The following is a 20,315-nucleotide window of genomic DNA, read 5'->3' as shown; positions in this document are numbered from 1 at the left end:
TAGAGTTAGGGTTACAGACAGTTGTGAGCTGCCATGTGGGTGATGGGAATTAAACTCAGGTCCTCTTGAAGAGCAGCCAGTGCTCTAACCATTGAACCACCGTGCCAGTCTCCCTGCCTTAGCCATAAATTTCTGGGGATCACAGATATGCACCTGTCTGTACACTAGGCTGAGATTGCTTCTTCCATTATTCCCAAATTTTCATGATTGACTTTTGCCTTTCCCTAGGAGCCAGTGATTTTTTTTTAAACAGCGAATGTAAAATTGCGTTTTTTTGTTAGAATGCGTCAGTTATTTTGGTGCAACATTCAATTTCCTTTGTTAAAAGGCCTATTAAAGATTAAAATCTAAAGTATTTTCAGAGGCTACATAATTTGTAGTGTACCATTTACTAGGGCAGGACTGCGTTTAAATTCAGCACTCTCAGCTCCCGGCCGTCAATTCGCATAGCACTCACGCGCTCAATAAATGCTTGCACAAAGTATGAATGAACTAAAGAACCGCCAGAGCCTCAGAGGGGGTCGGCCTGGGAGTTCCAAAGTTCGGGAGGGGACACGAGGGCGGGCAGTGGGCGTCACGTGACGGGGCGGAGCAAATCCCATGTGCTTCCCCCAGCGCCAGCGCGGCTCCGCCCTCTGCGCCGGTCACGTGGGGCGCCGGCTGCGCCTGCGGAGAAGCGGTGGCCGCCGAGCGGGATCTGTGCGGGGAGCCGGAAATGGTTGTGGACTACGTCTGTGCGGCTGCGTGGGGCTCGGCCGCGCGGACTGAAGGAGACTGAAGGTAAAGCCGCCATGTCCGGGCCCGACCCGGCCCCCCACCCCTCCCCCCGCATCCGCCGCCATCCGGGCCGGGGCCCGCCACCCTGCGCCGCCGCCCGGGCGCCCCGGCCCCGCGCCCGCGCCCAGGCCCTAGTCGCCAGGCCGATCCCCGGCCCACGTGTGCCGGGCCGGGCCCGGGTGGGGGTGGGGAGCAGGGCCCGGCCGGCCCGGGCAGGGAGGGCGCTGGGGCGGCGGCGCGACAGCCACCTCCGCTGGGCCAGGGCCGCGGCCCGGCGCAGGCTCCACGGCGCAGACCCGCCGCCCCCTCCCCCTGCGGGGCCCGGGCGGCCGCCGGGAAGTGACACGTTGTTCTTTGGCACTGGCCGCGTTGCGCAGGGCAGGGAGGCGGCGGCGAGCAGGGAGGAGCCCCCAGCCCCGCCCGGCGGCCGACCCTCGCCTGCCCCGAGCCGGCTCTGCGGCCGTCGCCGCCCGCCCTGCTGGTGTGGCCGGACTCGCGCCCTTCCTGGCTTGTGTTCCCGGGCGGTCTCAGGCCTCTCCGGCCCCGTGCGAGTGCCCCGCGGCAGGCTCCGAACCCGGTGTCCCCGGGTGGGGGGTGGGGACACCACGGCCGAAGCAGCCGGCTTCATTTGTGATCCGGGAGCCTGGTGCCAGCGAGACCTGGAATTTCCGGTCTGGTTGGTCTTGGGCCCCGTGGAGCCAGGTTGATACCCCTCACCTCCCAACCCCAGGCCTTCGGATGCCCAGAACCTGTAGGCCGCACTGTGGACTTATTCTTAACCGAGGGGGTGAGTGTGGGGGCTGTTTGGGCAGACAAGGGTGGGGTCCACAGTCTGGATCATTTCTGTTTTCTGCATTCCCTTGGCACCTCCCTTGATCGTGTTGGTCCTAGCTCTTGATACAACCTTCCCCCCAGCCCATTTGCCATGAGGCTTGGGTCCTTTCCCCGTTCCGAGCTCTGCTCTTTCCAACAGGTGCTGGGGGGACCCTGATGTGGCACCAAATGAAATGAACAAAGCTCCTCAGCCCACAGGCCCCCCACCCGCCAGGTCCCCTGGACTCCCACAGGTAATCCAGGCGAAATGAGCAGGACTCCGGTGGGGTGGAGGTCATGCAGCTCTCGGTTTTCCCACCCCCCCTCTGTGTCAGGGCAAAGTGCAGCTGCCTGCTGCCAAATTGAGATAGGGCCCCTGGCTGTCCCTGGGGCTGTCACAGGGAGGGAGCATGTGAACTACTGAGGCTGTTGCTGCAGGTCTGCTCCCCTTATTTCACCGGCTTGGGTTGCAGCCCCACCCAGGCTTTTCCCCTCTTGCTGAACTCTGGTCTCTCCCCTTCAGCCAGCGTTTCCCCCGGGGCAGACTGCACCGGTGGTGTTTAGCACGCCACAAGCGACACAAATGAACACGCCTTCTCAGCCCCGCCAGGTGAGGGAGGGGCTGTGGATAGAGTAGGTCGCTGGGTGGGAACTGGGAAAATGTGGTTTGGGATATGGAAACTATGGAGGCTGTGTGCTTGCCCCCAGTTTCCTGACAGTCGCTCTGTGTTCTTTCATGCTGTGTTAGTTACTTATGGTGGCTCGCCTTTGTGAAATTTGTAGTCTGAGAGTGGCATTACTGGGTCTTCGTACCTTTGAGAATTGGGGGTAGTGTTGTGGGCCCTGCTGCCAGCTCTTAACACTAGGAGGCTGCCATTACCCTCTTCCTCTTCGCTTTCTCTTTGAACTGTGATGAGATAAACATTCCAGCTGTGCTTTCATTTTTTTCTGTTCTCCAAGTTCTTCCCAAGTGGAAGGATTCTTTTTCCTACCTACTTCACTCCCCCTAAACCCCCTCCATCACCTTGGGGATAATTGTCGTCTTTCCTGTCCCCATGTGCTCTCAGGGAGGATTCAGGTCTCTGCAGGTAATATCCCTTTCCTAATCCTGAGCCACCTCTTGGTGTCACCCCATCCCCTACCCTAGTCCATAGCTAGATACAGATGGGGTATTCAGGGTGGGGCCTTGTTTGCTGTTTAGGTCTTCAGTTTGAGTCCAGAAACTGCATGTTAGAGGTTAACTGTTGAAGATCGAGTACCCCAGAACTGGGACATTGTTGCATGTAGCAGTTAACCTCGGTACTTGAAGTGGAATAGTGCATGCTGGGGAGTATGTTGCTCTCAAGGGCCTTACTTAGGCATGATGCATCTTGATGTTAGGAAGACTCTGGAGAGTTAGTCTAGAGGTGACAGAGTGTGCATGGCAGTGAGAGTACAGGATACAAAGTATTCATCTAAGTTTGGAGGCAAATGTTAGTACAAGAGACCGCTAGCCATCAGTTGATTATGTGGGTTGGAAGGATTGGTCTCCATGCTCTGAAGTTACAGTACTCTGAGACTGTATAGACATTGTGGAGTGCTGATTTTGCTGTTCACTCCTCCCCTTCTTGACTCCAACTGCTTCCTCCTTCCTAATAGCACTTCTACCCTAGCCGGGCCCAGCCCCCGAGCAGTGCAGCTTCCCGAGTGCAGAGTGCAGCCCCTGCCCGTCCTGGCCCAGCTGCCCATGTCTACCCTGCTGGATCCCAAGTAATGATGATCCCTTCCCAGATCTCCTATTCAGCCTCCCAAGGAGCCTACTATATCCCTGGACAGGTGAGGCTGGGGGCTGGAAGCCAGATTACCTTGTGCTTATCCTCCACCTCTCCTACCTGGCCTTCTGGATGCTTGTACATCTAGATCCTCTTCTAGATACTCTTGGTAGAGGTGGGACTTAGAGTCATTGCCCAGGCTTGGCTTACCCTACTTCATAATCACATGTGATGTTCGTAGCTTAGTTCCTCATCTCCTTCTTTTCCCTCCTCTCTCCCCAACCCCCATCAGGGGCGTTCCACATATGTTGTCCCAACACAGCAGTACCCTGTGCAGCCAGGAGCTCCAGGCTTCTATCCGGGTGCAAGCCCTACCGAGTTTGGGACCTACGGTAAGCAGGGGAAGGAGTCAGTGATGAGAGTGCCTCCTGGGGAACATTGAAGTGGTCTGCTTTCGAAGACCTTCCTAGGCGTGCTTCTTATTTTTAAAATGATAGGGTTAATAGATGATAGGGATTAGTGCCTAATATTTAACTGTTGGTAAGGGAAGGAAGCTTTGACTCTTTGCCAAGATGGTTGGAATCTTCTCCATTTTAAGAAACACAGGATCGGCCGGGTGGTGGTGGCACATGCCTTTAATCCCAGCACTCAGGAGGCAGAGCCAGGCAGATCTCTGTGAGTTCCAGGCCAGCCTGGTCTCCAAAGCAAGTTCCGGGAAAGGCGCAAAGCTACACAGAGAAACCTTATCTCGAAAAACCAAAAAAAAGAAACACAGGGTCAAGATAGGTGTGGTGGCTCCTGCCTTTAATCCCAACCAGCACTCAGAAGGCCAAGGCAGGAAGAACTCTGTAAGTTTGAAACCAGCCTGATTTACACAGTGAGTTCCAGGACAGCCAGGACTATGTGTTAAGACCCTGTCTTAAAAAACATAAAAGAAACGCAGGACCAGGACCTTCAAGATGGCTCTGTGGTTAAAGGCAATTGCCCCAAGCCTGATGACATTAGTCATTGATGAGTTTGGTCCCTGGGACCTGGGTGGACTGAGGAGAGAAGTGACTCCTATAAGTTGTCCTCTCACCTCCACTCATAAGCCGTGACACTCAGGCATGCATACACTAAATGAATGAATAAACCAATCATTTGAAAAAGAAAGGGCTGGAGATAGAGAGCTCAGTGGCTAAGAGGGAACTGCTCTTGCATAAGGCCCAAGTTCCTACCAACACCCATGTCAGGTAGCTCATGACTGTCTATAACTTTCAATGCTTGGAGATCCAAGTCTCTGGCCCCTTTGGGTACCTGCAGGCATGTGCATACCCCCACACAGGCATATCAGCATAAACTGAAAGAAATGCAGCTCCGATCTGAAAGCCAAGTTAGTTAGACTTCTTGCTGTTTCTGTCATAGTTGGGAAGCAATGACATGGGTTTGAGTGGTTTTTATAACTCTTTCATTATGTTCAGTGAGAGAATTATTATGATGTATATAGCAGTTGATTTTGTTTTTGAGACAGGGTCTTGAATTATGTAGTTCTGGCTTGGCCTGGAACTTGCTCTGTAAATCAGGCTAGCCTCAAAGTTTCAGTGATCCCCCTGCCTCTGATTGCTGGAATTACAAGTGTGCACCACCATGCTAGCTTACAATAGGATCTAAAAATTTTTCCATTGGGAAGATGGAAGTATGTACATTTAATACATTTATGATTGTATATATGTGTATATATGTGTGATTCGAACAGACATTGCCATTGGTGTTTTCAAAAGGAACAAGTGGGAATTAGGAATGAGTTATAAGTGCACCCCACTTTGGAAACAATTGCTTTAGGGAATTCTTATTTTTCTTGGGTCCAGTGTTACTTTTTGTTACTTTACCCCTTGTAAAAGGCTAGATTGGGAATTGGAGTCAGCTTGAGTGGAATGGTGTGAAAAACCTTTTTCATTCCCTGCCAAAGAGCTGATTGTGTCTCAAGTTGAGAGTGTACATGCGTGTTGCTTAGGTTGGGTACATAAGAGTGCCGTGTGGGATAAAACAGGTACCTTGTAGCATAGAGAGGAAGGAGTTCCTGCCTACAAGGTGTGTGTGTGTCTATGTGAGGAATTCTTGTAAATGCAGTTCAAACAGGTTCCCCAGCTTTGACAGACACCTAATTCCCTAGGGAGGCGGGCAGGGCAGGGCGAGGGGCCGGCTGTGTGTGATGAGAGGTTCTGCAGTGGGAGGTGGTCAGGCAGACATTAGTGTATGTTTGGGTCCTGATGCTGTCACGAATCCTCCTTTCTGTCCTCCTTCCCTCAAGCTGGTGCCTATTATCCAGCCCAAGGTGTACAGCAGTTTCCTGCTAGCGTGGCTCCTGCCCCAGTTCTGATGAACCAGCCACCCCAGATTGCTCCTAAGAGAGAGCGGAAAACCGTGAGTAGCAGCAAGGGGCTCTGGGATATCTGGGAAGGGAAACTCATGGTCTGGTGTCGCTGGGATGTTGTGATATTGTGCCTGTGGGTGCAAACCTTCATAGACCTTCCTCTGAGTTTAAGCAGAAATCCCGGTCTGTGGAGTACAAAGATTCCTTGTAAGGTGATTGCAGTGTAGAAGGAACTCACGGCAAGACTAAAGTGAGCAGCAGGGAAATTGCTAAGAGACTTGGACTCCAGTAGGTTCATAAGACCTGTGATTGGTTTGGGGTTGCTGGTGGTTAGCTTTGGAAATGGTTTGTTTTGTGCTCCTCGCCCCCTAGTCCTGGAAGCTCTGGAGGCCTACGCCTCTGCTCAGTCCTCAAGCCCTGGGCATGGTGCCCAGAATAGGGTGCCAGGGCTGGGGAAGCCGCTGAGTCACCCTGGCTCCACCCACTGCATCTGGGCCCTACCCCTCGAGATCAGGCCGACTAGCCACAAGTGAGCTAGCTGGATGCTAGATGGGGGGCTTGAGCCCCAGGGTGTACGGCCATTGACTTAGGGATTGCCGGTGGGTAGAGGGGAGGGGCATTGTGATGTACAGGGCTGCTCTGTGAGGTCAAGAGTCTTAGGGGTGGGGGCTAGGACAGTGACTACAAGAGCAGCCGGATGGGTTGACAGTAGAACTCATGGGGTTTCTGGCACCCACCCACCTGCTTCCCAGTAGGGGTGGGAGGTTGGCCCAGAGTCTTAGGAGTGGGACAGGGTGGAGAGGTGGGCTCCTCCTGCTTCCCACTCAACCTGTAGCATTTTTTCCCCAGATCCGAATTCGAGACCCAAACCAAGGAGGGAAGGATATCACAGAAGAGATCATGTCTGGGGCCCGTACTGCCTCCACACCCACTCCTCCCCAGGTACTGTCAACTCTTGGAGTGATACCTTGGCCTGGACAGCTATTCTGCCCTGGAATCCCAAACTCCTTGATCTTTGCCTTCATCTAAGGGGTTTATTTCCCTGCTTTCCTGGATTTCTAGGCAGAGCTAAAGTAGAAATGACTCTAGTAAAGAAGGGTGTGGAACTCTTCAGTGCAAACTTATAACGCTTTGTGTCCTGCAGACGGGAGGCGGTCTGGAGCCTCAGCCTAATGGGGAGTCGCCTCAGGTTGCTGTCATTATCCGGCCAGGTAAGGAAAGCAGTCGCACAACTTTTATGGGGAGATGATGTATGAGTGTTTAAACTTGAAGGAGGTGGAGTGATGTGAACTGAGTACCAGAGAAGACTGAGTTGGGTTTCGTATAGTAGGTTTGAAATTAGACTGTTTTGGAAGAGAAGGGAAAACAGCCTTAGTGGGAGAAGGTTGGGATGTGGGGTGAGAGTATTAAATTGGAAGTAACCTTGGCTAGGAGGAAGAACACTGTTGCTGTGAAGGACTTGCTGTCATGACTTCTCATTCTTGTTGTACAGATGACCGGTCACAGGGAGGAGCCATTGGGGGGCGGCCAGGACTGCCTGGCCCAGAGCACAGCCCTGGCACAGAATCTCAGCCTTCATCGCCTTCTCCAACCCCATCACCACCCCCGATTTTGGAGCCGGGGTCTGAGTCTAACCTTGGAGTCCTCTCTATTCCTGGGGACACTATGACAACGGGGATGATACAAATGTCTGTAGAAGAATCGACCCCCATCTCTTGTGAAACTGGGGAGCCATATTGCCTCTCTCCAGAACCCACTCTTGCTGAACCCATCCTGGAAGTAGAAGTGACACTCAGCAAACCCATTCCAGAGTCTGAGTTCTCTTCCAGTCCTCTCCAGGTTTCCACATCCCTGGCACCTCACAGGGCAGAAACTCATGAGCCCAATGGCATGGTCCCATCTGAGGATCTGGAACCAGAGGTGGAGTCGAGCACAGAGCCAGCTTCTCCCCCTCTTTCAGCTTGTGCTTCAGAATCACCTGTGCCCATTGCTCCAACTGCCCAACCTGAGGAACTGCTCAATGGAGCCCCCTCGCCACCAGCTGTGGACTTAAGCCCGGTCAGTGAGCCAGAGGAACAGGCCAAGGAGGTTTCATCTGTGGCACCAGCCACCATTCTCTCTGCCACTCCACCTGTGGCTCCTTCAGATACCTCTGCTCAGGAGGAAGAAATAGAGGAAGAAGAAGAAGGCGGGGAAGGCAGGGAAGCCGAGAGTGAGAAGGGAGCAGAGGACCTCCCCCTCGACAGTCCTCCTGTTCCAGCCCAGTTGTCTCAGAATTCAGAGGTGGCAGCAGCCACCCAAGGTGAGGTGTAGCTAGATGATGATGAATGTTGCCCATTTGGGCGTGTGCTCTTCCTTGACCTCCCATTTGGCACCTTTGCCAGCTCTTCTGTGTTGTTTTGAGACAGGGTACCTATATAGCTTGGCTGCCCAGGAACTTGCTCTGCAGAACAGGCTGGCCTCAAGCTCACGAGTTCTTGAGTGCTAGAATTAAAGGCGTGCACCACTTTTTTGTGCATAGCCTCCCACAAATGGGCTCCCATTTTTGGGCCTGTGATAGACCCTAAGAAGTAAGTTTTTTGAGACAAGGTCTTATGTAGCCCAGACTGATCCTTATGTTCTGTCTCCCAGTTCTGAGATTATGGAAATGTGCCACGATGCCTGGCTTACAGGGAGGATTTTAGAGCCTAAAGTGGGAGTCATGGGTAGAGGGAATGCTGTGGCTGGTTTTATTTTATTTTATTTTTCTCCATGTGTTAGGGATAGTTGGGTACTTATTAAATCATTCACACCTTGGTCCCCCTCTCCCTTCTTCTTTTTTTTTAGTGGCAGTATCTGTGCCAAAGAGGAGGCGGAAAATTAAAGAGCTAAATAAGAAGGAGGCTGTGGGTGACCTTCTAGATGCCTTCAAGGAGGTAAGGGAGCAAGAGAATTAGTTGAGGGGAGATGGCACAGTTTGGGGACAGTGACCATCCATGCACCTGAACCTGGGTGTTCATCTATGATTGAAGGTGGATCCAGCAGTACCAGAGGTAGAGAATCAGCCTCCCACAAGCAGCAACCCAAGCCCAGAGTCTGAGGGCAGCACTGTGCCCCCACAGCCTGAGGAAGCAGATGAAACTTGGGACTCTAAGGAAGACAAAATTCACAATGCTGAGAATATCCAGCCTGGGGAACAGAAATATGAGTACAAGTCAGGTGTGTTTAAGGAAGAATTGAGTGGTTGGTTAAGCAATACTTGTCTATTTCTGTGAGAATGTAGCCCTATAGCAGGACATGGGAATGTGACTGATGCATCCTGTCATGCAGATCAGTGGAAGCCTCTGAACCTTGAAGAGAAGAAGCGTTATGACAGGGAATTCCTTCTGGGCTTTCAGTTTATCTTTGCCAGTATGCAGAAACCAGAAGGATTGCCCCATATTACTGATGTGGTGCTGGACAAGGTTGGTGTTTTGAGAAAGGAAGTGCCTGAAGTCCACAAGGAGACGTCAGTAACCCTAACCCATTTCTAAGACATCCGCCTTCTCTGCAGGCCAATAAAACACCACTTCGGGCGCTGGATCCCTCCAGACTACCTGGCATAAACTGTGGCCCAGATTTCACCCCATCCTTTGCGAACCTTGGCAGACCAGCCCTAAACAACCGTGGGCCCCCAAGGGGTGGGCCAGGTGGGGAGCTGACCCGAGGGCCGGTGAGTGGGGCTGGCTGCGGGGCAGATGGGTAACAACAGGGTGGGATCTTAAGTCTGTCTTGAGACTGTGGTAATGGGGTCCCACACGGTGCCTGCTATTCTGCCTTCATTTGTCCTCCTCCCTTGTCCAGCAGGCTGGCCTGGGACCCAGGCGATCTCAACAGGGCCCACGAAAGGAAACACGCAAGATCATTTCCTCGGTGATAATGACTGAAGACATAAAACTGAACAAAGCCGAGAAGGCCTGGAAACCCAGTAGCAAACGGACAGCCGCTGATAAGGATCGAGGGGAAGAGGATGCTGATGGAAGCAAAACCCAGGTACTGGGACATCCTGCCTGTGGTCTCCATCCTGTTCTTCAAGATCCGCCTTCTGAGCCACTCTCCTAAGTCCACCATACTTATTACCAGTGTCTGGGCCCAGTCCTTACCATTTTGTCCTGTTTCAGCATCCTGTGTTTATCTTGAGTACTAAACTAGAGCCTGTCTACTCTGTCCTCTCTCCCCACAGGACCTGTTCCGCAGGGTGCGCTCCATCCTGAATAAGCTGACACCCCAGATGTTCCAGCAGCTGATGAAGCAAGTGACCCAGCTGGCCATCGACACCGAGGAACGCCTCAAAGGCGTTATTGACCTCATCTTTGAGAAAGCCATTTCGGAGCCCAACTTCTCTGTGGCTTATGCCAACATGTGCCGCTGCCTCATGGCGGTTAGTTTCCACTGTCCAGTCTTTCTTAGAGATTTTTTTTCATGCTTGTATTAATTTAAAATTTTATTTTATGTGCGAGTGTATGTATGGGTGCATGTTTGCTGCGGTGCCCATGTGGCAGTCAGGATAACTGGAGGTTGAGACTGCCAAGCTTGCATTGCAGGCTTCCTCACTCACTGCGCTGTCTTGTAGCCCAGTTCTCTAAATCTTACTGCGTAGCTTCTTACATCTTCCTGGGGATCCTGGAGTCCAGCTGTCCCTGGTGCCTTCTTGTCTTACGGCAGCTAAGTGTGTGGTGCAGTATAGGCATTCAGGGTCATGGAGACTTGAAAGGCCTGGGCTGATTTTAGTGTGATACTTACTCTCTTTGGCCAACAGCTGAAAGTGCCCACTACAGAAAAGCCAACAGTGACTGTGAATTTTCGAAAACTGTTGTTAAATCGATGCCAGAAGGAATTTGAGAAAGACAAAGATGATGATGAAGTTTTTGAAAAAAAGCAGAAAGAGATGGATGAAGCTGCTACGGTGAGAAAACGTATTGTCAGTTTCACTCTGTACTCACACCTCCCCACCAGTTAGACCTTGACTTTAGAGGTCTGGGGAAGGTCTCTTCTTCCTTAGAACACAAGGCTGGCTCTCTAGATAAGAGAGAAAAGGGGGTTTTAGCCAAGTAACTTTTGTTTTGTTCTTAGCTTTATTTTTGTATGTGTTTTGCCAGCATGTACGTGTGTATACAGTGTGCATGTCTGGTGCCAGAGGAGGCCAGAAGCAGGCACTGGATTCCCTGGAACTGCAGTTATAGATGGTTGTGAGCTACCACCTGTTAGGAACTGAATCCAGGTCTTCTACAAGAGCAGCAAGTGTTCTTCACCACCGACCCATCTCTCCAGCCCCCCGGTTTATCTTTTTGACATAATCTTTGTCCTATGACTGACAGGCAGAAGAACGGGGACGCCTGAAAGAAGAGCTAGAAGAGGCCCGGGACATAGCTCGGCGGCGCTCTTTAGGGAATATTAAGTTCATCGGAGAGTTATTCAAGCTGAAGATGTTAACAGAAGCAATAATGCATGACTGTGTGGTCAAACTACTTAAGAACCATGATGAAGAGTCCCTGGAATGCCTCTGCCGCCTCCTCACCACTATTGGCAAAGACCTGGACTTTGCAAAAGCCAAGGTAGAGGTCCTGGGATAGGGGAGTGGGTAAAGCATATGGGCCCTCCCGTTTACAGGCTGAGGACATACAGGCTGCTTAGCCAGTGTCGGGTGAGGTATGAGAGGTTATTGACTTGATCCTTTTTTTGCTTCCTAGCCTCGAATGGATCAGTATTTCAACCAAATGGAAAAAATCATTAAAGAAAAGAAGACCTCATCTCGAATCCGTTTTATGCTGCAGGATGTACTGGATCTGCGGCAGGTATGTCTTCCTCCACCTGCTGCTCCAGGTCCTGACACTGTCACCCCAAGATAACTGCTGTTTTCCTTTTGTTCCCAGAGCAATTGGGTGCCACGCCGAGGGGATCAGGGTCCCAAGACTATTGATCAGATCCACAAGGAGGCTGAGATGGAAGAGCACCGAGAACATATCAAAGTGCAGCAGCTCATGGCCAAGGGCAGCGACAAGCGTCGGGGTGGCCCTCCAGGCCCGCCCATCAGTGAGTGAGGCTAGGGCTAAGGAGGAGACAGTGAAGCTCCTGGAGGGTATGAGGGTGTCATGCTTTCCACTGATGACTTCCGTTAGTGCCACGTGTCTGGGCCACTGAGACCACATGATGGGATTGAGGATCTGAGGAAGAGAGGATGAGGGTGGCGCAGGAAGGGTTGTTAAGACTTGTTATTCCAACATTCCCCCCTCCTCCCCTCCCCCCGACCTTTTTCCCTTTTTTGTCTCAGGCCGTGGCCTTCCACTTGTGGATGATGGTGGCTGGAATACAGTCCCCATTAGCAAAGGCAGCCGCCCCATTGACACCTCACGGCTCACCAAGATCACAAAGGTAGGCTTGTATTCTGGAGTAGATGAGGTGGAGGGTGAAGAGAGATTAGCCGTGCGTTAGTCCCCATGGTTAAGTGGTGATAGCTGGACTTGTTAGACTAGTTGAATGAAGCGGCACCAGCAATAGTGTAAACTGACAGGAACACCAGAATCCAGGCAAGTGATTGAGAAAAAAAATAGTAAAAGCTGTAGAATTTGAATTCCACTGTCTCTGAGTAACTACCATGATATAACAAGCTATTCCTCGTGTATTAGACTGTTTCACACTGTGGTGGCAGAAGTAGACTGGGTTGTAAAGCTCTAAACAGTTCCTGTCAGACTGTAGCAACAGCTTGCCTCCCCCTCAGTTGGGCCGCTCATTACCAGTGTGGCTGTGTGTGGTGGGGTCGGCTAAAGGCTTAGCTAGGTCAGACGTGTGAGTCGACTGTCTGTCTGTCTTTCTGCAGCCTGGTTCCATCGATTCTAACAACCAGCTCTTTGCACCGGGAGGGCGACTGAGTTGGGGCAAGGGCAGCAGTGGGGGCTCAGGAGCCAAGCCCACAGACACAGGTATGGAGACCACTGTAGGGAACTGGGTAGTTGCTCTTCTCAGCTCCCTCAAGGTATAGTCTTTCCTCTACCGACAGGAAACTCAGAGTAAGTAATTAGGAATGAATCCAGGAGGCATATACATGTCGGGGTGAATTACTTCCTGTCAACATTATGACCAAGAGTCCTAAACGATCGAGGGGTGCATAAAGTAGGAGTGAGTGAGGCATGGCAGTGCTCTCTTGTAACCTCAGCTCCTGGAAGGTGGAAGTGGGTTCATGCAGTTTTTTGTCTCCTTAGCATCAGAAGCTACTCGTCCAGCTACTAGTACCTTGAATCGCTTTTCTGCTCTTCAACAAGCATTACCCACCGAGAGCACAGATAACAGGCGTGTTGTACAGAGGTGAGAGTTTTAGGGGTGGGGTTGTTCTCATAGACTACTGTGATTAGCTTTGGTTGTCAAAGCATAGAGATTTCTCATACCTGTATTGCTTGGACATGTCCTTGATGCCAAGAATGAGACCCAGTAGCTGCCCTGCATGTTGAAAGTGCTTGAACCGGTACAGATGAGAAACAATGTATCTCTTCCAGGAGTAGCTTAAGCCGGGAACGAGGTGAGAAGGCTGGGGACCGGGGAGACCGACTAGAGCGGAGTGAGCGGGGAGGTGACCGTGGGGACCGACTTGATCGTGCCAGAACACCAGCCACCAAGCGAAGTTTTAGCAAGGAAGTGGAGGAGCGGAGTAGAGAGCGGCCTTCCCAGCCCGAGGGACTGCGCAAGGCAGCTAGCCTCACAGAAGATCGCGGTCGGGATCCTGGTGAGAAGGAAGGGAGAAGGCTACCGGCCAATGTGGGACTGAGTGCTCCCCAATTTCCTTTGGGCCTCTAGACTCTGTTAAGATGGGTAACTGAAAAGTTCTTCTCCCGTAGTGAAGCGGGAAGCCACTCTACCTCCAGTGAGCCCTCCAAAGGCTGCGCTCTCTGAGGATGAGGTGGAGAAGAAATCTAAGGCCATCATTGAGGAATATCTCCATCTCAATGACATGAAGGTTGGCACTGGGAAGGGACTAGTGATTGCTGGGAAGGGAAGGGAGGGGAGCTGTGCCGACTGGCTCCCCTCCCTTCCCTTTCCTGATGGTTTTCTCCCTTGTGTGCTTTGCCCTCCTCAGGAGGCGGTTCAGTGTGTCCAGGAGCTGGCTTCACCCTCGCTGCTCTTCATCTTTGTGCGGCATGGCATTGAGTCCACGCTGGAGCGGAGCACCATTGCTCGTGAGCATATGGGGCGACTGCTGCACCAGCTGCTCTGCGCAGGGCACCTCTCCACTGCCCAGTACTATCAAGGGTAGGAGGAACTTCTGTGAGCCTTCCATGTCCGCGTACCCACTCCACTTCCTGCTCTCCTGTGGAATTCCTGGAACTTGGCATTAAGTGTACAGGCCAACCATTCCAGTTAGCTTTTGTGAGGGGTGAAGGTAGCTTTAGCTTGAGATTGTCTCATGTCTGGAAAATGTTTCTGTAGGGCTTCCATATTTGATTCTTGGTTGTGCTATACTTCCCTAGAAGGCAGGGTAATCTAGTCCATCTCCCCAAATGCGCTGACTTCTTCCCCTTTCAGGCTGTATGAAACACTAGAATTGGCTGAGGACATGGAAATTGACATCCCTCATGTATGGCTCTACCTGGCAGAACTGATAACACCCATTCTCCAGGAAGATGGGGTGCCTATGGGAGAGCTCTTTAGGTAAGTCCTCCCTGTCTCCCCTGTGGATGTGAGAGAGGTAATGGAGTGAGGCAAGTTGAATACCTGTGTTTGGAGAGGGATGGAGTAATACTGAGGTCTATGGAGGCCATCAAGACTGATTTCTCTTACAGGGAAATTACGAAGCCTCTGAGACCCATAGGCAAAGCTACTTCTTTGTTGCTGGAGATCCTGGGTCTCTTATGCAAGAGCATGGTGAGTTTGGCCTTTCAAAGGGGATATATTCAGGGACTGAGGTGACTTTGGCTGCCTCTGGTGACCATGGAGAGCTTCTTGGTCCATTGATAGCCTTTGGTACTTTCTGGTACTTGAGAAGAAAAGTTTAAGTAGGTAGTTTCTGTCATGACTTCTGCCTGGGCTGAAAGAAGATTGGCAAAGACCCTAGACCTGTGGTTAATTCATTTATTATTCATTTGATCAGTGTTTCTTTGAACATTCACAAAGTACTGTGCCCCTGGGGTTAAAGCGGTTAAACAGTATGAACTCCAACTTGGTACAGAAAAAGCAAGAGATGGCAGCTTCAGCAACTTGAGTGAAGTATATCAAAGTTAATGGAAGTGACTAGAATGTAAAGCCTTGAGAAAAGCAAGTTGGGAGTGTTGCCCGTGGTGGTAAGAGGTTGGGGTGTGTAGTTTGAAGAGTTTGGGTTTCTAGAACTTGGAGAGAGAAGAGAAGATTGAAAGGGACTCAAGGGGACTTTTTGTGAGGGTGTTGGGGGTGTTGCTGCTGCTAAGATTTTCTGAACTTAGGAAACCAATTCACGTATCTATTCTTCTTTGGTTGTTGTTTTGGAGACAAGGTTTCTCTGTGTGTCCATGGCGTTCTGGTGCGCCACCTCCACCTGGCAGTTGTTTTTGTTTAAAGCTGACATTCGTGTACTTGGGGTAATGAAAAAGCTCAGTGGTTAAGAGGGAGGGAAAAATGCATTTTAAAAATCTTAGATTTATTTCTTTTTGTTTTGTATTTTTTTTTTAAATGTATGTATGTATGTGCGTTCTCATGTGTATGCCATGTACCTGCAGAGTTGAGTGAGAAGAGTGTGTCAGATCTCCGGGAACTGGCCTTATGGGTAGTTGTGAAACTACCATGTGGGTGCTGGGACCCAAACAAGTGTTAATTGTTGAGCCATCTCTCCAGGTCTGTCAAACAATAATGAGTATAAAAAAAAGAAAAAAACAAAACAAAAAACACCTCAACAAAGCTGCTTTGGAAAAGAAATGTAGGTGAAATATATGTGCTAGGAATATATTAGGGTGAGGTCTCGTGATTTCTTAAGAGTCCTACAGATGCTAATTGGTTTTTTTTCCTAGAGGCTTTTCCCTCTCCTAATGCCACACCACTGTGGTGGTGGGTGAGTTCCCTTGCTTGGGATGTTGGCTGGATTTAGACAGGGAAGGGTGGGATCTATGTGGTATACTTAGAGGACTGTTGCAGACTGTTGATTGAGTCCTGAGAGCTAGAGGCCATGGGTAGAGAGGTAGATAGTGAGGTGCTGATTGGTCTTTTGTTTTCCAGGGTCCCAAAAAGGTGGGGATGCTGTGGCGAGAGGCTGGGCTGAGCTGGAGGGAATTTCTAGCAGAAGGCCAAGACGTTGGCTCATTTGTGGCTGAACAGGTTTGAGTTTAGTTATTCTGCATTTGGTGCTAGCTCATCTAGCTATCTCAGCTTTTTGACACTGTAGTCTTGACCTTGGCTGTGTGTGGATCATTTGCTTATAGAAGGTGGAATATACCTTGGGAGAAGAGTCTGAAGCTCCTGGCCAGAGGGCGCTTGCCTTTGATGAGCTGCGAAGGCAGCTGGAGAAGCTGCTCAAGGAGGGCAGCAGCAACCAGCGGGTGTTGGACTGGATCGAGGTCAGTTCCTCTGGGTAGTGGGGGAAGACGGCAGGGAGGTGCTTAAAGATGGGATGGTCTGGGAGGTTACGAGAGTGGGGGTTTAGAGGCATAATTATAACCTAAGGGCCTTTGTTTTTCTGCACAGGCCAACCTAAGTGAGCAGCAGATAGCATCCAATACATTAGTTCGAGCCCTCATGACAACTGTCTGTTATTCTGCAATTATCTGTAAGGAGCCAGGGAGACAGACGGGGGAGAGGGGCTTGGTCTTGGCCCTCTGGGCTAAGCCCAGTGAAGTCTTCGTTCCATTTGTTCTTGTCTTCTCCTGTAGTTGAGAACCCTCTCCGAGTGGATGTTGCGGTGTTGAAAGTGCGAGCGAGACTGCTACAGAGATACTTGAGTGATGAGCAGAAGGAGCTACAAGCTCTCTACGCCCTCCAGGCCCTTGTAGTGACCTTAGAACAGCCTGCCAGTAAGAGCCCGGCTGCAGGGGTGGGTGGGCAGAGGGACTGCCAGGCAGAAGAGGGTGGTCACGGAAGGTACTTGACCCAAGAAAGTTGGGTGAAGAACAAGATGCCCTGAGGTTTGATCGATGCCTTACCTACCCAATGCATGTTTCCTTGCCTACAGTGGAGTGAGTTCATCTAACCTTGAGGGTTGATATGCTGCCGGCTTTGTGCTTGGCTAGTAGGTGACAGCAACACGGAGGTGATGAACAGTAGTGTCTTTCAGACATGACGTGTCTGGCACAAGGCTGCAATGCTTGGCCCACCTTGCCTTCTTATCTCATAGCCATTGTGGGTTTATCTCCTTTTTCCACACTGGAAGACTGAGGTTTACAAATTCAGCACCTGGGTAGGCTGAGGGGTTTAGGTAACTGTAGTGAGGAAATAGAGCACAGTTCTGTGCTGGCCTCGAGTCAGTGACAGTGTGAGTGTTGGTCTGATAGGTGATGGGTAGGAATTGGTTGACTGACAGCAAGCAGGCGGGCCCTGAGTTGGAATGAAGACATGAAAAGAGCAGCTAAAGGAAGACTGCAGGAGTCATAAGAGGGGACTAGAAGTGGACGGGGCTGGGGGCTGGGGGCAGGTTCTTAGGCCACGTAAGTAGTGGTAGGGGCTTTTGTGGGATTGTAAGCAAAGAATTTGAGTTGAGCATGGTGCCTACACGCTGTGATCCTCACACCAGAGGCCCACCTATGCTGATTAGGCCGTTTGAGAGAATCTCCACTCTAACCCCTAGCTGGTCTTGGTGACACTCTGGAGACAGGATGGTGGGTCTCTTGAGTTGAAGACAGCCAGGGCTACAGACATCAAAACAAAAACAAAATCCAAAACAGCACTTGAAGCATAAATACCTTTAAAATGTTGTTAATTAGCTGTTTACTTCCATTTTACAGTGGGGGAGACAGGCTTCTTGGAAAGATCCTGCTGGGACTCTCACCTTCTCCAACATGTTGTTACAAAAGGATAATGGGATTGCCTTGAGGAAAGAGAACATTGGAGAAGCGGAGGCATACAGACAGGGCAGGGCACAGTGAACAAAAGAAAATTTAGGATAGGGAAGTGGTGGAAAATGCTAGATGCTACAGAGTTTGGTTAGGAGCCTACCTAAAAATTAAAGGCTGGATTAAAACATTGAGATCTTTTTAGTAAAATACAATATTTGTAGAGTAGGGGTCAAATTCTGAAATGGAAAAATTAAGATAGTTGGCTAAGACAGGAAGAAAACGGTATAAAAATCATGTTTAACTGTAGGGTAATTGAAAAATAGCTTTTATGTTTAACTTGGATAAATGTGGACTTAAATGTGTAGGGCAAAGTAGATAAGCAATTATATAGGGTCCTCAGAATGTGCGTGGGTTTTAGAGGAGAAATGTGGGGTAAGTCAAGGGTTAGTCGTGCCCACACACAGGTGGGATGCCCAGAGGCATGTCGTGGCTTGAACTCACTGGTGAGCCATTATTGATTTCACCTTACAACTAGGCCGAGGTCCTTGGGCTTCGTTCACCTGCTGTAGTTTGTGCAGAATTCAGAGTGACTCTGACAGAACGCTAATCTCATGACACAGGAGACTACCAGCCTAAGAATGAGTTACTTGGCCATTAGCATCCTTAGAAACAGGCATGTAACCCCAAATATTTGGGAGGCTGAGGCAGAAAGATAAGGATCAGACTCTGAGGAACTCTGCCTAAGAGTGTAGCACTCTAGAAGCCAGAGAGGGTTCAAGTGTGTGTGTCAGGATCTGTGCCTGGCTCGCCATTGCTGGACTCAGGGTTGAACTCAGATGTCTGGTTTCCAACTCTTTATTTTGTTTTCTGAGATCCAATCTTAAGTAGTCTGGGCTGACCTCAAACTAGTTATGTAGTTTAGGCTTGCCTTAACATTGGAACGTCTTGCCTCTATATTCCAAGTAATAGGATTATAGTTGTGGACCCCAGTGCCTAACTATTTTCCTTTCCTTTCTCTCCTTTGACTCTACATTTGATGTTAGCCAAAAAGTGGAGAATTGATTCTTCTTCCCCCTTCATAGGCTCATATGTAGAACTAGCTGGCCTGGAACAATCCGCCTGCCTCTGCCTCATGAGCACTGGGGTTAGAGGTGTGTGCCACCACGCTTGGCCTAATGTTTTCTCCCCTTTTCAGACAGTTTTGCTAAGCTACCAGAGCTGGCTCCGAACTTCTGATCCTTATCTTTCTGCCTCAGCCTCCCAAATATTTGGGGTTACATGCCTGTTTCTAAGGATGCTAATGGCCAAGTAACTCATTCTTAGGCTGGTAGTCTCCTATGTCATGAGATTAGCGTTCTGTCAGAGTCACTCTGAATGCCACGATGGTAGGTCAGGGCTGTTTTCAGAGTCTCTTTGGGAGGGATCTCTAGTACAGACTAGTCACCTAACTGATGTCCTTGTGGCTTGCAGACCTGCTTCGGATGTTCTTTGACGCTCTCTATGATGAGGACGTGGTGAAGGAGGACGCTTTCTACAGCTGGGAGAGCAGCAAGGACCCTGCGGAGCAGCAGGGCAAGGGGGTGGCCCTTAAGTCCGTCACAGCCTTCTTCAATTGGCTTCGGGAGGCTGAGGAGGAGGAGTCTGATCACAACTGATGGCGGGTGGGGCCGGGGACTTGGAGCCATGGACACGTGGATGGCCCAGCCAGCCAGCCGCCTGGACTGCAGGGGGGCGGCGGCAGCGGCGGCGGTGGCAGTGGGTGCCTGTAGTGCGATGTGTCTGAGCTAATAAAGTGGCTGATGAGGCAGGATGGCTTGGGGCTGCCTGGGGCCCCCCTCCAGGATGCTGCCAAGTGTCCCTCTCCTCCCCCCGGGGCACAGAGATATATATAAAGTCTTGAAATTTGGTGTGTCTTTGCGGGGGGGAGGGGCACTACCACCTGCCTCTAGGGTCCTTTTTTATTTTCTGAAATCACTCTTGGGACTGCCGTCCTCGCTGCTGGGGGCATATGCCCCAGCCCCTGCACCACCCCTGCTGCTGCCTGGGCAGGGGGAAGGGGGGGGCACGGTGCCTGTAATTATTAAACATGAATTCAATTAAGTTCACTGCCTCTTTACTGATCTCCTTTGGAGGAGTATGGGTAGGTGGACATCTTCCTTCCTAGACTTGGTACTCTATCAATGTTGATACATGCCTCTTTCACGGTCAGTGAATTTTTTGGGAACCCAGGGAGTTGGTTTTCTGGAGGGTTGGGCTCCCCGTTTTGACATGTGGGAATATTAGTGTAGTAGGGTGCTTAGGACCTTTGCTCCGATTGATCCAGGCCCTGGGGTTTAAGACCCTTAAAGCTATAGAAGCTATTAAAGGGCTGTCCTGTGTAAAAGGACCGCGTGGCCCACCGGCGTCTGTCTTCAGTGTGGCTCCGCAGTGGACTGGAGATGCAGGCTGTTTGAAGACCTAGGCTGTTACTGAGTGGCTGTGACGTAGACTTGCCCCGCCTGCTCTGGGTGGGCACAGCCCCACGCTTACGTCACCGGCCCTGTTCCCCTCTCCCGGGAGCGGCAGCAGACGCGCTGCTCCCACCCCCTCCCCTTCTCTCAGGCTTTCCCCTCCCCGGTGGTGACCGCGGCCCGACCCTCTGCAAGGCGATGGCCCGGGTCC

At 51.0% G+C, this 20,315-nt stretch overlaps 1 protein-coding gene and 1 non-coding gene across 10 annotated transcripts; both read left to right on the top strand.

Moving 5' to 3' along the window:
* The first annotated feature begins 649 nt into the window (after positions 1–649).
* On the top strand, positions 650–19,754 carry Eif4g1 (eukaryotic translation initiation factor 4 gamma 1). Of its 9 annotated transcripts, none has more exons than XM_052740110.1 (34): positions 659–780; positions 1,508–1,564; positions 1,751–1,844; positions 2,114–2,200; positions 2,658–2,678; positions 3,229–3,405; positions 3,664–3,733; positions 5,632–5,744; positions 6,544–6,636; positions 6,839–6,905; positions 7,187–7,996; positions 8,521–8,609; positions 8,706–8,892; positions 9,004–9,137; positions 9,227–9,385; positions 9,517–9,705; positions 9,896–10,093; positions 10,472–10,618; positions 11,031–11,267; positions 11,403–11,507; positions 11,586–11,745; positions 11,984–12,084; positions 12,530–12,632; positions 12,912–13,014; positions 13,203–13,429; positions 13,542–13,660; positions 13,781–13,953; positions 14,227–14,352; positions 14,484–14,565; positions 15,886–15,984; positions 16,089–16,223; positions 16,351–16,432; positions 16,536–16,676; positions 19,125–19,754. In XM_052740110.1, the coding sequence occupies exons 3-34, from the start codon at positions 1,785–1,787 to the stop codon at positions 19,307–19,309; spliced, it is 4,779 nt and encodes a 1,592-aa protein (XP_052596070.1). In that variant the 5' UTR covers positions 659–780; positions 1,508–1,564; positions 1,751–1,784; the 3' UTR covers positions 19,310–19,754. The 9 variants fall into 9 exon arrangements, with proteins under 9 accessions (XP_052596065.1, XP_052596070.1, XP_052596072.1 ...); XM_052740107.1 differs by having other exon boundaries at positions 660–780; positions 3,634–3,733; positions 9,520–9,705; XM_052740104.1 differs by having other exon boundaries at positions 660–780; positions 3,634–3,733.
* Positions 11,810–11,884, top strand: LOC128112350 (small nucleolar RNA SNORD66). Its single transcript, XR_008218968.1, has one exon. It is a non-coding gene; the product is annotated as a small nucleolar RNA SNORD66 (small nucleolar RNA).
* Positions 19,755–20,315: the final 561 nt, after the last annotated feature.

This window comes from Peromyscus californicus, unplaced genomic scaffold (genome assembly GCF_007827085.1).
Source record: "Peromyscus californicus insignis strain IS unplaced genomic scaffold, ASM782708v3 Scaffold_16__1_contigs__length_79575227, whole genome shotgun sequence".
NCBI classification, from domain to species: domain Eukaryota; kingdom Metazoa; phylum Chordata; class Mammalia; order Rodentia; family Cricetidae; genus Peromyscus; species Peromyscus californicus.
Note: the sequence above shows the minus strand (reverse complement) of the source record. Positions and strands in the feature narration are given on the sequence as shown.

Coding starts and splice junctions, on each gene's coding strand:
- Eif4g1 (XM_052740105.1), top strand. CDS start 1,785: ATGAACAAAGCTCCTCAGCCCACAGGCCCCCCACCCGCCAGGTCCCCT. Junction 5,745..6,543: donor CTAAGAGAGAGCGGAAAACC/GTGAGTAGCAGC, acceptor TTTTTTCCCCAG/ATCCGAATTCGAGACCCAAA. Junction 16,224..16,350: donor GGGTGTTGGACTGGATCGAG/GTCAGTTCCTCT, acceptor TTTTCTGCACAG/GCCAACCTAAGTGAGCAGCA.